Source organism: Gossypium arboreum, chromosome 13 (genome assembly GCF_025698485.1).
Source record: "Gossypium arboreum isolate Shixiya-1 chromosome 13, ASM2569848v2, whole genome shotgun sequence".
NCBI lineage: Eukaryota > Viridiplantae > Streptophyta > Magnoliopsida > Malvales > Malvaceae > Gossypium > Gossypium arboreum.
In genome coordinates, this window is record NC_069082.1 from 8,253,699 (window position 1) to 8,265,976 (window position 12,278).

The window sequence follows — 12,278 nt, forward strand, 5'->3', positions numbered from 1 at the left end:
CTAATTGTTCCTTAGTGAATGGAGACCCTTCCAGAGAACTTTGGCCCTCATAATTTCCATTAGTTGTTTGGAAAGCTCTGCTATCCCCTGATTGTAAACCACGACCATTGCCATTCTTTTTCCTTCCATTTGTCGGTTTCCCATGGAGCTTCCAACATGTTTCACGAGTGTGCCAATATTTTTTGCAGTGATCGCACCAAGGTTTTTTCTTTTTTTCACTATCATCATTATTTTTAATAGTTACAAGGGCAGAATTATCATCATTAGCTTCAAACCCTGGCTTTAACATAACTTTTCTCCTTGTCTCCTCTCTTCTAACCTCAGAAAAAATCTCACGAAGTTTTGGAAGCGGTTTTTTCCCTAGGATCCGAGATCTCACTTCATCAAATTCTTTATTTAAACTAGCCAGAAACAAATAAGCTCTTTCATTCTCTTCTTTTTTCATAGCTTTTACACCATCTCCGGGACACTCCCATTCATCATTATAACACCGATCCAGTTCTTGCCAAAGAGACATCATCTCATTATAATAAAGAGTAACTTCTTTTTCCCTTGCCTAGCTTTCCACGCTTTTATTTTTAACTCAAAAATCGTGAAGCGTTTTCTAAATCTGAATAGGTGTCTTTCACAACGTCCCAAACATCTTTAGCAGTTGGGAGAAAAGAAAAGGTTTACCTATGGAAGCTTCCATGGAATTAATAAGCCACGCATAATTACCATAGAATTTTTCGACCTCCACTTGCTCATCTTTGGATCACCCACCGTGGTTACTCAACTTCTCCATTTAAATGACCTAGCTTGCCGCGCCCATCAATTGCTAATTTTACTGATTGCGACCATTCCAGATAATTCTTGCCATTCAACTTGTGAGATGTCAGTTGAAAAGAAAGGTGAGACGCCTCGTCCCTTGAGTCATTGTACTCTCGGTAGTTGTTTCAACTGTAGAACTTTTTTCCTCTGTTTGATTGCTGGATCTCTTATCTCCAGTGAAGGCTGTTTTAACCATGATGTTACTAGAGATTTTAACCTAGCTCAGATGCCATGAAAGATTTTATTCAACTTCTCTTATTAACTAAAGAATTGAACTTAAATAGAGAAAAAAAAAGTCCTAATCCTAATTGGGAAAATAGTTCCTTTATTCTAATAAACTACTAAAACATAAAAAGAAAATAGTTCCCTTATTCTAGTAAACTACTAAAAGATAAAATAAAAATATTTCTAGAATATGAATAAAACTTATCTATCCAAATAAGATTTATCTACCTAAATAAATTTAAAATATATACATATTTCAACATGACAAACTTATTATTGCATGTGTAATGCAATATAAGCTCATTCTTTCCAAATATTACTCACAAAAAACCTAGTTAATGGATTTAATGATAACAAAAGTCTCGCAACATTCAGAATACTCAAACTTAAAACCTTAAGACTTTGCTAGATAGAATGAAAAGAAAACTAGAAAGATGAAAAATTGAAGGAATAGAAAAGTAGAATAACAGAAAACATGTACTTTTTCTCTCTTTTTTTTTCCTAATTTTAAAGGATTAATTTTTATACACTAGAATGGAAAACAGTCATCTCTCCTAATATGATTCTTTCTAATTTTAATAGCCATAAATATAAATATATATATATATATATATATATATATATATATATAAAAGCATATTTCTATTTCAGTGAGGTTTTAATAGCTCCAAGAGCCTGGTGTATTTAGGACTAAAGCAACCTTTGATTGCACCATATGAATTAATGAAAATTATGAAGTATTTTAGTAAACTACATACTATAAAGCATATATAAAAAACAATCAAAGAGGCCAAATATAGATATAACCCATTCAAGTAATGCAAACTATATATATATATATTATATTACATAGTGATTGTCAATGATATCTTTTCTGACTTTCAAACTCAAAAGAATTAGCATAAAATTGAAGCCTCATAATCTGAGCTGATGATGTTAGGCCTCAGATGTCTAAAAGAAGCATGCTTCCTGAGTCTCTCGACTTTAAAGAGAGATCGATATCCAGTTTTACACGGAATCAAAGCCACATCTTGTCCGATTGTATTCGATATTCGACCAACATGGCATTATTATTAGTACTGCCTTGAGTGACCAACATCCCTTGCGACATCATTGTGCCTTCGCAAGGGCTCGACTGGATGGACCGCGCAACAACTTCACAAACCCAAGGAAACTTAACTTCCCATCCGTATGCCTTATCCAGTCATTAAGAACAGCATGAACCGGAATGGAGGGTCCAAGGCCAAGTTCCTGAATAGTTTTAAGTACAGAGTTGCTACTTTAGAGGTTGCATTTGATGATGCATTTTCCAGTTTAGTATCATAATTCATAACACTGATTGGAAACTATTATTTATCTAAAAAATTCCAAACTTACAGAAGCAAGTTCCTCGATCACGATAGGCCTGTTTCCATCCTTCTCAAAAAGCTCGTATGCACAACGGGCATGTTGTTCCCAACGATCAAGCGCCTCAAGCTGATGAACACTTAATGCAGCTGCACAAAATTCTTCAAAACCCATTCTTCTGTATTGAAGTGCATTAAGCTGTCATGCAATGGAAATTAAATGGAAGGGACTTGAATAAGCTACTTATTGATGACCATATAATCGAGGAATGGCTACATAAAAGAAAGAATAACTGCATTCATACTGAGAAAAGAAAATCCGGAACGTGTGAATCCTTCATTGCATCTGTTACATTTTTCATCAGGGCCTGCTATCAAGAAAACAAATAATCAAAAAAAGAGTATCATCTAACAACATATCAAAGGTGGGGGCAGGAACGGAGACTAACCGTCTTAATATTCTCCAAGGTTATGCTACCATTTTTGGGCTCGAATAATGCAAATTGCTCTCTCATGTAAAAGAGTTCATCCTCAGTCAATGTCTTAGACAGTGCCTGCAGGAATGAATTAATCGTAAAAACTGATGATTTCTAGTAAGAAGAATCAGTGTATCAGATCTTTCCACCAGAGAATCATAAATGACATAACCAAGTTAAAGTACTCTCTGGAGTTTATTTTAAAGGCTTATCTCTTAGTAGTAAAACAAACGTCCTAGATTCTCCAAGACCTTGGTGAAGTACACCATTCAGTAAAGAACATGCATAGCAGCATATGAGATCATTTTAGTTTCTCACATCATACTAATAGGTTTCACTTAGGCATCAGATCTTGATGAATCATGCACTATCTAGTTTACATTCTAAATTACAGATATAATGAAGTAATACTGAGCAAAGAAAAATCGAAATTTATTGGTGTGAGCATGGTGGTCAAAAGACCAAGTGTTACACAGTGGCATAGGTAAAGTACAAGTAGAAGAGAATTTCATCCCATTAGCATACACACCTTTAAAGCAGCCTTCCGTAAAGTTGATGATCGCATATATGCCTTCATAAGCCTAAATACTAGAATGTCAAGAGGGACCTTAACATCATTATGATTCTGGATCCAAGGATGACCTGTGAACAAAAGAGCAAAGCTCGTTACTCTAGCCTGAGGATGCAGCAACCTAATATTGTAGTTAAAACCAGGCACGCACATAGAGCCTGAGCTGCTGTCATTCTTTTCCTGGGGTCCTTATTCAAAAGGCGCTTAACAAAGTCCTTAGCTTCTGAAGATAAGGAAGGCCAAGGCACTTCGTTAAAAGTTGGATCAGCTTTTAGGACTGCTCGAAAAATTCCGGATTCGGTCCTAGCCCAAAATGGACGACTACCGCATAAAAGAATATATGCTATTACGCCTATACTCCAAACATCAGCTTCTGTACCATAAGATCTATGTAGAACTTCAGGGGCCACATAGTATGCACTTCCCACAATGTCATTAAGTCTTTCATCTGGAAAAACCATAAGCATTAGATATTTAAAAGAATCCCAAAAGGTCAAGCAGGAGGAAGCTGAGCAAGAAGGGTAAAAACCTGGTCTGACAAAATCCGACAATCCAAAATCTATGGCCTTAAGCTGAGAGTTCCCCTCCTTAGAAGTATATAGAAAGTTCTGGTCCAGAAATATGCTAAGTTTAGATTCTTCAAAACGGTAAAAAACACATAAAAGGTCACAAGTTATTTACAGAGTATCTATCATGAAAAGATGGTAACAGACTCGGCCATGATGATGTGGCATGAAAAATGTCCTACAACTTTAACCCGACAGAAGGCACACACTTGCCTAGCCCCTCATTAGGTCAATTTTCAATATAGGAAATTGTCAACCATATCTCCCATTACACATCTATGATCTATGTATGCTTTGTGTTTATATTAAACCATACAGAATGCATTTGAGGATCACTACCTACTCATGCTTTTATTCCTTTTAACTATTAAGAAAAAAGAGAATTTGCTCCACCTCTGGCTTAAGGTCCCGATGCACCACACCCTGAAGATGACAAAAAGCAACAACATTTAGTATCTGTACCATCACAGTTTTTGCATCATCTTCCGAGTATTTTCCGCCCCTGCAAGCATAATTTCACTTTCAAGTTAGAGGCCATACAATAAACCATTCTTAAAATTTTAGCCATCTATTACAAGAACAATCACCTGGCAAGAATTCTATCCAAAAGCTCACCTCCTTCGCAAAACCTGTAATTTCAATCATGTTACTCAAACTTTTAATTAAAATAAGATCACGTAAGTGGCAGTGCATGTCTTGAGCTTACTCCATTACTATATAGACATTATCATGATCTTCAAATGCATCATAGAATTTCACTAGATTGTTATGTCCTGTCAGGGCTCGCAATATCTTCACCTCCCTTCTTACATCCTCAACTGCAATAGCTGTTGTCATCTGACACATAAATAAATTGTCACAAGAAAAACACATAAAGACAAACCAAGGGAAAAAGTAGAAAAAGAACACGATCATAATCTATCTTCATCAAACATTAACTAGAACTTGTTTTTCCCAACAAACAAACTGCATCTAGGATAACTAAATATAAGGCATTCGCTTCAGGCTATTTGTTAATTGATTTGATGAAAATAGAAAATGAATAATAGAAGCCACCTCTGCCTTCATTCCGTTTTCAGTGCATTTTAGTTGTCCTTAAACAAATACTAACAAATCGAAACCACCCAGAACAGCATATTACAACAAATCTTTGCTTTGATAAAGTGAGTTGGAATAAAAAAAAAAAAGAGGGCCTATATTGAGAAATTTTCATCAGTTCTACTCGGCAGCAGGTTGCGAAAGGAAATCCATCCTTATCTGTTCCTATTCTTTTTCCATTTAAGAAGGGACCATCGCAATCAAAGATTAATACACAAGAGGAAGAAAGAAGGCTACGTAACAATTTATTAGTAGTTACATCTTAAGCCATCTTGCTAGTCGGGGTAAATTAAGTCAAAATATCATCTTAATCAAAGAATAAGAAAGAAACAATAGTAGAATGTTTCTCTCTGCCTTGCAAAAGTTCAAAGCATTGCTTCAAGGTCAATTGATGACATAAAATTTTCGGTGCAATCATGCAACAAACACAGACAATGGATGTGCAATCTAAACAAACACAGACAATGGATGTGCAATCTAACTACAACCATTTGTTTTTTTCCGTCTTGGTTGCAAGTATAAGCCAGTACAAGACAATAAGGTACTAGTTGACTGGTTCTGCCTGACCATGATCATTCCAATAAATCAATTTATTCTTAACCATTGAATAGTGGTGCTTCAGTAGCACTTGTCAATTCAAAGTGTAGAGAAAAAGATATGTCAATATCCTCTAGAGAATTTCAGCAGTTTCTTATCATAAAATATTCACTTCCACCAGCACCCAGACATACAACTTAATGATTCAAAGATGCAACTTTTAGGACCCCAGATGTCACATTGCTAGGAGGGGCAATTACGAAGTCCGAAAGGATTAGTGTTTATGGACCGGACATGAAAGATACCATATTCATTCCCAAAAAGAATGCACTTTTTAGGCCTAAAATATTAAAGTCAGATGTGGCGAGCTTAAAATATCAAATAGTCCAAAGTTTTGACCTAAACAAACACCCAAGACAAAGATGTGGTAAGCTTTATAAATCAAAATAATCAGGAGTTAACCAGGTGGATGGTAGCACTATATGATCACATCCTAACCATTAACCCATAAAAATCAACAAAGAAAAAAGTTGGCCACTTTATGTTGTTTTACCCTGAATTAAAGCCAAAAATTTCACCTAATTCTGGAACAGTAAACTTCCCTATGATTTCTATCAATATTCTCTTCGTGTCACATTCAAACTATTAAAGTCTTCATCCCACTTACCTAGAAATAAGCAAACAAGTTGGCCACTTTAGTGTTGTTTTACACTAAAGATATAGAAACTTATTTTCTTCCTCTAGAAGGGTTCTGAAACAGTAAATTATCCATCATGAACAAAATAGAAAGTCAGTTGTAGCCAAAACTCAAAATCTAATAAGAAAACAAAGAATCTCTCATTTAATCTTATAAACACGAAGAAGAAAGTATCAAACATTTACAATTGCATACATTGTCAAAAGGAATGAACTTTGAAAAAAAACAAAAACAAAAGACCAAACCTTGGATTTGGGAATAACTTTAACAGCAACCTGCTGGTCTTTAAACTCTCCTTTCTTAAACTTAGCAGAACAAGTATAGCCAAAATGCCCTCTGCCAACTTCTTCTTTGACTTCCAACTTACTCTTCAGCTCCTTTGAAAACCCAAATCTTTTATCCAAGTCAACTCCTTCCTCCTCTTCTTCATCTCCTTCAACAATTTTACCCTCATTTTCGGCTTTCTTATTAGACTTCCGGCGCCTCAACACAGCCCGAATGTGCTTGGCGGGAGAAGGAGGAGGAAAAGGACGACGTAAAAACCTGAGAGGAGTGGAAGGAGTCTTGGGTTTTTGGTGGTGGTGGGCAGGGCTTGGGGTGTACAAAGGGAGGAAAGGTGTGGTCGGAGGGAGAAGAGGAGGAGGAGGAGGGGATTTGGGTAATTGGGAAGTGGCAGGATAGTCATTGTGGTGATTCTCTCTTGTGGCATATGAGTTTGGCTTTGAAGGCTTTGAAGTGCAGGCTCCCATTGTCAAAAAAGAAGAAGAAGAAGAAGATCAAGAAATCAACAACGAGCTTTGCATTTGAGAGATTTTTTTTGGGGTTTCAGCTGACTGTAAGAATCAGAGGAAAAACTTTTATAACAATAAATAAAGAGAGAACTAAAAAAAAAAAAAAAGTGAGATTTTGCTGTCGTTTGTTGCTGCAAGAGGAAGAAGAAGAGGAAACAAGTGAAAGTGAATCAAAATGTAAGCTTTAGATGCCTGTTATGCACGTGAGCTGCACATGACCGTGTTCTTTTATTTATATTCATCACTAATAACAATAATACCATAAATAAATGCTAAATATTAATTATAATAATATTAAATTTAATTTATTAAATATTAAAATTTCATTTTGTCCCTAGAGCAGTGTGTAATAGATTTGGTGCCTGATTGGCTGTGAATGCCCCCACAAACTTCATTGACCTTCAAACATATATATATATAAAACATTGAAAACATGTAATTATTTTAATACCAACCAAATGAAATTATTTAATTTATTTTATGATCCCTATAATTTTGCATGCATGGAGATATTAATTTTGTTTTCATTTGCTTCTACTTTATTAATTACAATTTTATTTCTTATTCATGGACATTACATGTTACCTTCACCTCCAATACCAATTTTCTTTTATTCAATTCATAATTTAATATTTATTTCAAAACTCATTTCCAAATTATTCTTTTAATTAGGGCTGTGGGTGAGGATGTTCAAGCTTTCACCTTTACTAATTATTTTATATTGTATAAATTAAATATTGTTCTTATTTTTTAGAAATTGATTTCAATTTCATCAGGTTTGTTTAGATTTTTTGATCCGTCCAATGGCGTAGACAGGGGTGGCATGGGCGTGGCCCCCCTAAAATGGTAAATTTTATTTTAGGCCCTTAAAATTTTTAAAAAATTTTAAATTAGTAAAGGTAAAATTTTACTTTGGTCCTCCCTAAAATTATAAAAATTCAATTTAATCCTTTACAAATTATAAAAATATAAACTATAAAAAATTAAAATTTCATCCGGCCCGCTCTAAAAAATTTTTCTGGCTTCACCCCTAGATCCGTCCATCATAATTCAGTTTGATTTTTAGTTTTTTTTATTAATTTTTTGTTTTGATTTTTTAGACTTGTTTTGATGAAATGAGCTTTGTTTTATGGATTTTGAATATTGTTTGACAAATTTTCAAGTTCTTTTTCAAAAATATTTCTAAAAGATAATAATTTTTAAAAATTTTAAATTATTTTCACTATTTTAAATATATTTATTTTTATATCATGGAAATAAAAAATATAATTGGATTCGATTTTTGAGTAATCGCGATCCCTAAAGTTACATTCCATAAATTGTTTAAATATCTTGATTTGCATCGCTTTTCAGTTTGAACGATTTTTGCTCAACCCTAAATTGAAGATTTATAAATTTAAAATTATAAAACAATTATTGCTAGAATAATTTTAAAAATACATAGAAAACCAACATATCATATTAGCATGAAATATACATAGACTGTCACGTAAATTGTCATGCCAATGTCTTTTAAGAAAATTAATATTTTAGTTAAGATTTTCATTAAAAATAATTTAATTTTTAAAGATTAATGATTAAATTTAACTAAAAAATTAAATTAACAAAATATGTAAATCGAAGGAAATGTTTGATATCGTCTGATTAAAGCTCAACACCTTTACTAAAATATCACGTTCGACTTTCTTTTATAGATTTAATCATTTATATTGTATTTATATTATTATATGATTAAAAATTGAAATATAACATAAATATATACACACAAAAATTATGAAACCTAATTGGGAATTTTAAATTAAAGTGTTTGACCTCACTATTAAAATTATAACGTTAATTGCCTAAAAAGAAAACATATATTGTAGTTTTCTCTTTTTCGCATATTATATTTTCATTTGATGCAACTTTTTCACTTTTTCTAAATCTAATAAAAATAAATAAGTTTTGACATTAATCTTTTAATTTAAACATGATTAATTAAGTACAAAAAAATAACATTATTAATAATTGAGGTACGAAATTAATTTTTCTTTGATAAAAAGAACAACACAAAGCGATTACATTCTTAAAGTATTATCGACTCAGCTATTAATTCAATTATTTCGGCCATACAATTACTAACATTATTTTGAGATATTGGATAAATTAAGTCCATAAATTAACTCACATGCAGTCCATGAGCTACTTTATTGAAAGGGTGTTTATTTTTGCTACTAGCCTACTATTTTTAATGAAAAGAAATTACACTCTACATATTCACACTATTAGTCCTATACTTTGCATAAGTTATTGATTCACCCTCTATACTTTAATTTATTCAATTTAATCTACGTACTTTTCAAATCAATCAACTTTAGTCTTTATATTTTTGAATTTTAAAATTTTAATATTAACGAAACAATAGTTATTAAATCCATCAATAAACTTTTTTATAAGTAATATATAAAAATAATAAATCGACATCACATTTTATATATATATATATATATATATGATAATATCGAAAATTGAATTTTACAAAATGAATAACATAATTTAATCTTTTATTTATATAAATCAATATCAAAAGGAATATAAACTTTATCAAAATTCCCACTATCATCATTGTTAATTTATTTAAAAAAAGTTACAAGTGGGATCCCCCACTAAATGGCAGAAAAAAAGATTTCATTGTTATGAGAAAAAAAAAACACTTTCTTTTTTGACATATAGGGACCCCATTTTTCTTTTTTATTCTGACCATTTAAAGGGAAACCATGAGGGGATGTGAATTTATTCCTTGCCTTTGATCAAAGTTCTCTTGTTGCAAATACTTTACTTTTTTTTTCAATATTTATTTTGCAAATTTTCTTTTTCCATATTGATGAAAATGAGAAGCATCAAGTTTTTGAAATTTTAAATTATATGTTGTTGAATGTTATTTGAAATTTTATTTTATTTTAATTTTTTATAATTAAGGTATATTCATATTCAAATACATAATTTTAATCCTCGTATGAAACATTGGACCAAATTGATGAAAGTGAAATTTGGTGTTGTTTGGGAATACAAGGAATTAAGATAATCAACAATGAAAATGGACAACTATGGTTTCAAGAAACTCATGTTTGGACTAGTCAACCATATATAGAACCTGTTCGAGCTTGAGGCTTTGAAAAATTAGTGATAAGTCTTTATTTCAATGTTTTTTGGGATATTAATTTTTATGTGTGTGATGTGAATTTATTCTTACCATAATAATTAATATTATTTTTAAAATTATTTTTATAAAACTTTAAATCAATTTTCACTATTTTAAATATAATTTTTTTTTTAATTCTATTGAAATAATCTTAATTTTTAAATTTGTTTTTTGACATTATGGTCTAAATCCATTTTTGATTTCTCAATATTTTTTCCTTAGCCCTAACCTTCAACCCCTTTTGAAAGCAACAAGCACAGCCACCGTTGATGACTGAAAAAGAGAAGACATTAACCATTCAATACATGCATAATTATAACTCTGTATATTGATGGTGATAGCCTTTCTCCGTGATAAATAATTGTATGGCTCTATGATTTCACGTCATCTTTATTTCTTTCAAATAGGAGATTCAAATAGGAGAATGATAAATTAGATTTTTACTCATGATTTTTAGCATTTTTAGTTGAATTTAAATTCTTTCAAGAGTAAAAAATTAAAAATCAAGAGGAAAAATCTGATTTATCATTCTATTATTGAAAATGGATAAAGGATGACGTAGAAACATAATTTTATTCAATCTATATATATATAACTCTACTTTAACAATTACATTAAACCCTAATTAAATTCAAAATCAAATCAATTAAATTTCTAAACATACAATAAAATTTTGGCGGTCTTTTATTCACAAAATTTAAATTCGAGACTTTATAAAAGAGGCATTCACAAATGCGTAAACAATGAATGCAAGCAGAGGCCTTAGCACCTCAAAATCGTAAATCTCCATTTAATCCTTTCAATTTTTGTGAAATTAGAGATTAATATAATAGTAAAATTTCACTTTGATGTTTTGAAATTCATAATTTATTTCTAACCTCTTCAGCGATTTTATAATTTCATCCTTAGACATTGAACTCCTTACTGACACAAATTAATCATATATTTGATGTCTTTACTTGCACCCACACCTCCATGATGGAGCATACGTGTAATGCATAATCATATATTCGCCTCAATTCTTTGGTTCGCCACTACTATATTATGCATCAAATCAATGACTTGGGTACATCACTGCGAGCTTGCAATTACCTTCTTGCATTCATTGCAGTTTTTTATCAGCCTCTTTTCAGTTTTCATCGATTTCCCAGTATTAATCCTGTTCTTTTCTTTCTTTTTTGGGTACAAATTTCTCGTGTAGAAATAAAATAAGTATGTTAGGCTAAAACGATGTTTCATTTAAAGTACATGTTTAATTTCCGGAAAGATGGTACAATTCTAGCATCATATCAAACAACTTTAAAAACAATGAACCATAATTTCAGAGTTTGTGAGGAAAAAATGTAGTATATATTGGTTCCATATTGATTTTATCTCAAAGTTCAAGCTAATATTAAATTTTAAGTTTAAGGTAATTTTAGTTTTAGGTTATTTTGAGTTGAAGACATTTGGGTTTGAGCTTTTAAGTATTTTTTTTGTTTTTTTTAGGGATCTTAGTAAATAAAATCTTTGATTGGTTGAACCACTAGTGTTGACACAGTGGTACAATAAGGGAGTAGTAAAGAGGAAGATGTGGTGGTGACTATGAAAGCTGATTAACCCAGTTGGGACGAAGAGTTGAAGATTTCAAACAGTGAAAACGGAGAGAGTCTAGAGGCTAAGTGCTGGGAGCAAATTGGCAGACTGTAGGTTTTGTATGCTTAGGAGCTGATCTCTTCTTCATTGCCTTTAGGGGTATTTATAAGTTGGGTCCCATGTAGGATAGTGTTAGCGTGTTGGACCTGCCATTGAGTCATCATTGCAGAATGCGTGAGCCAGATATCTTCGATGGGACGAGGATGCTTGTGATACAGAAGACTAGGAGTTTAGAGGAATGGGTGGTTAATCTCCCTGAATGACTACCTCATGTTTGCCTAATGATTAGGACAGGAGGTGAAGCTTTTGGTAACCTTTTATTAGTAGGTGGAGGAGTTCGTCTCT

The 12,278-nt window shown here is 32.0% G+C and overlaps 1 protein-coding gene across 4 annotated transcripts; it reads right to left on the reverse strand.

The window, feature by feature from the left end:
- Positions 1–1,832: 1,832 nt before the first annotated feature.
- On the reverse strand, positions 1,833–7,323 carry LOC108461187 (CDPK-related protein kinase-like). 4 transcript variants are annotated; one of them, XM_017760926.2, is made up of 11 exons: positions 6,572–7,323; positions 4,701–4,831; positions 4,582–4,623; positions 4,388–4,496; positions 3,958–4,036; positions 3,580–3,876; positions 3,387–3,499; positions 2,831–2,935; positions 2,687–2,749; positions 2,413–2,580; positions 1,833–2,286 (listed from the first exon to the last, which is right to left on the reverse strand). In XM_017760926.2, exons 1-11 carry the CDS (start codon positions 7,073–7,075, stop codon positions 2,146–2,148), a joined length of 1,752 nt encoding a protein of 583 aa, XP_017616415.1. In that variant the 5' UTR covers positions 7,076–7,323; the 3' UTR covers positions 1,833–2,145. The 4 variants fall into 4 exon arrangements, with proteins under 4 accessions (XP_017616415.1, XP_052880379.1, XP_017616414.1 ...); XM_053024419.1 differs by lacking the exon at positions 6,572–7,323 and adding an exon at positions 5,581–5,939; XM_017760925.2 differs by having other exon boundaries at positions 3,580–4,036.
- Positions 7,324–12,278: the final 4,955 nt, after the last annotated feature.

Bases quoted from the DNA above. Each gene is read 5' to 3' on its own strand.
- LOC108461187 (XM_017760925.2), bottom strand. From the start codon at position 7,075: ATGGGAGCCTGCACTTCAAAGCCTTCAAAGCCAAACTCATATGCCACA. The intron at 4,497-4,581 runs GTGATTGTTCTT...TTATGCTTGCAG, and splicing joins TTGGATAGAATTCTTGCCAG to GGGCGGAAAATACTCGGAAG. The intron at 2,936-3,386 runs GTGTGTATGCTA...TCATTCCTGCAG, and splicing joins TACGGAAGGCTGCTTTAAAG to GCACTGTCTAAGACATTGAC.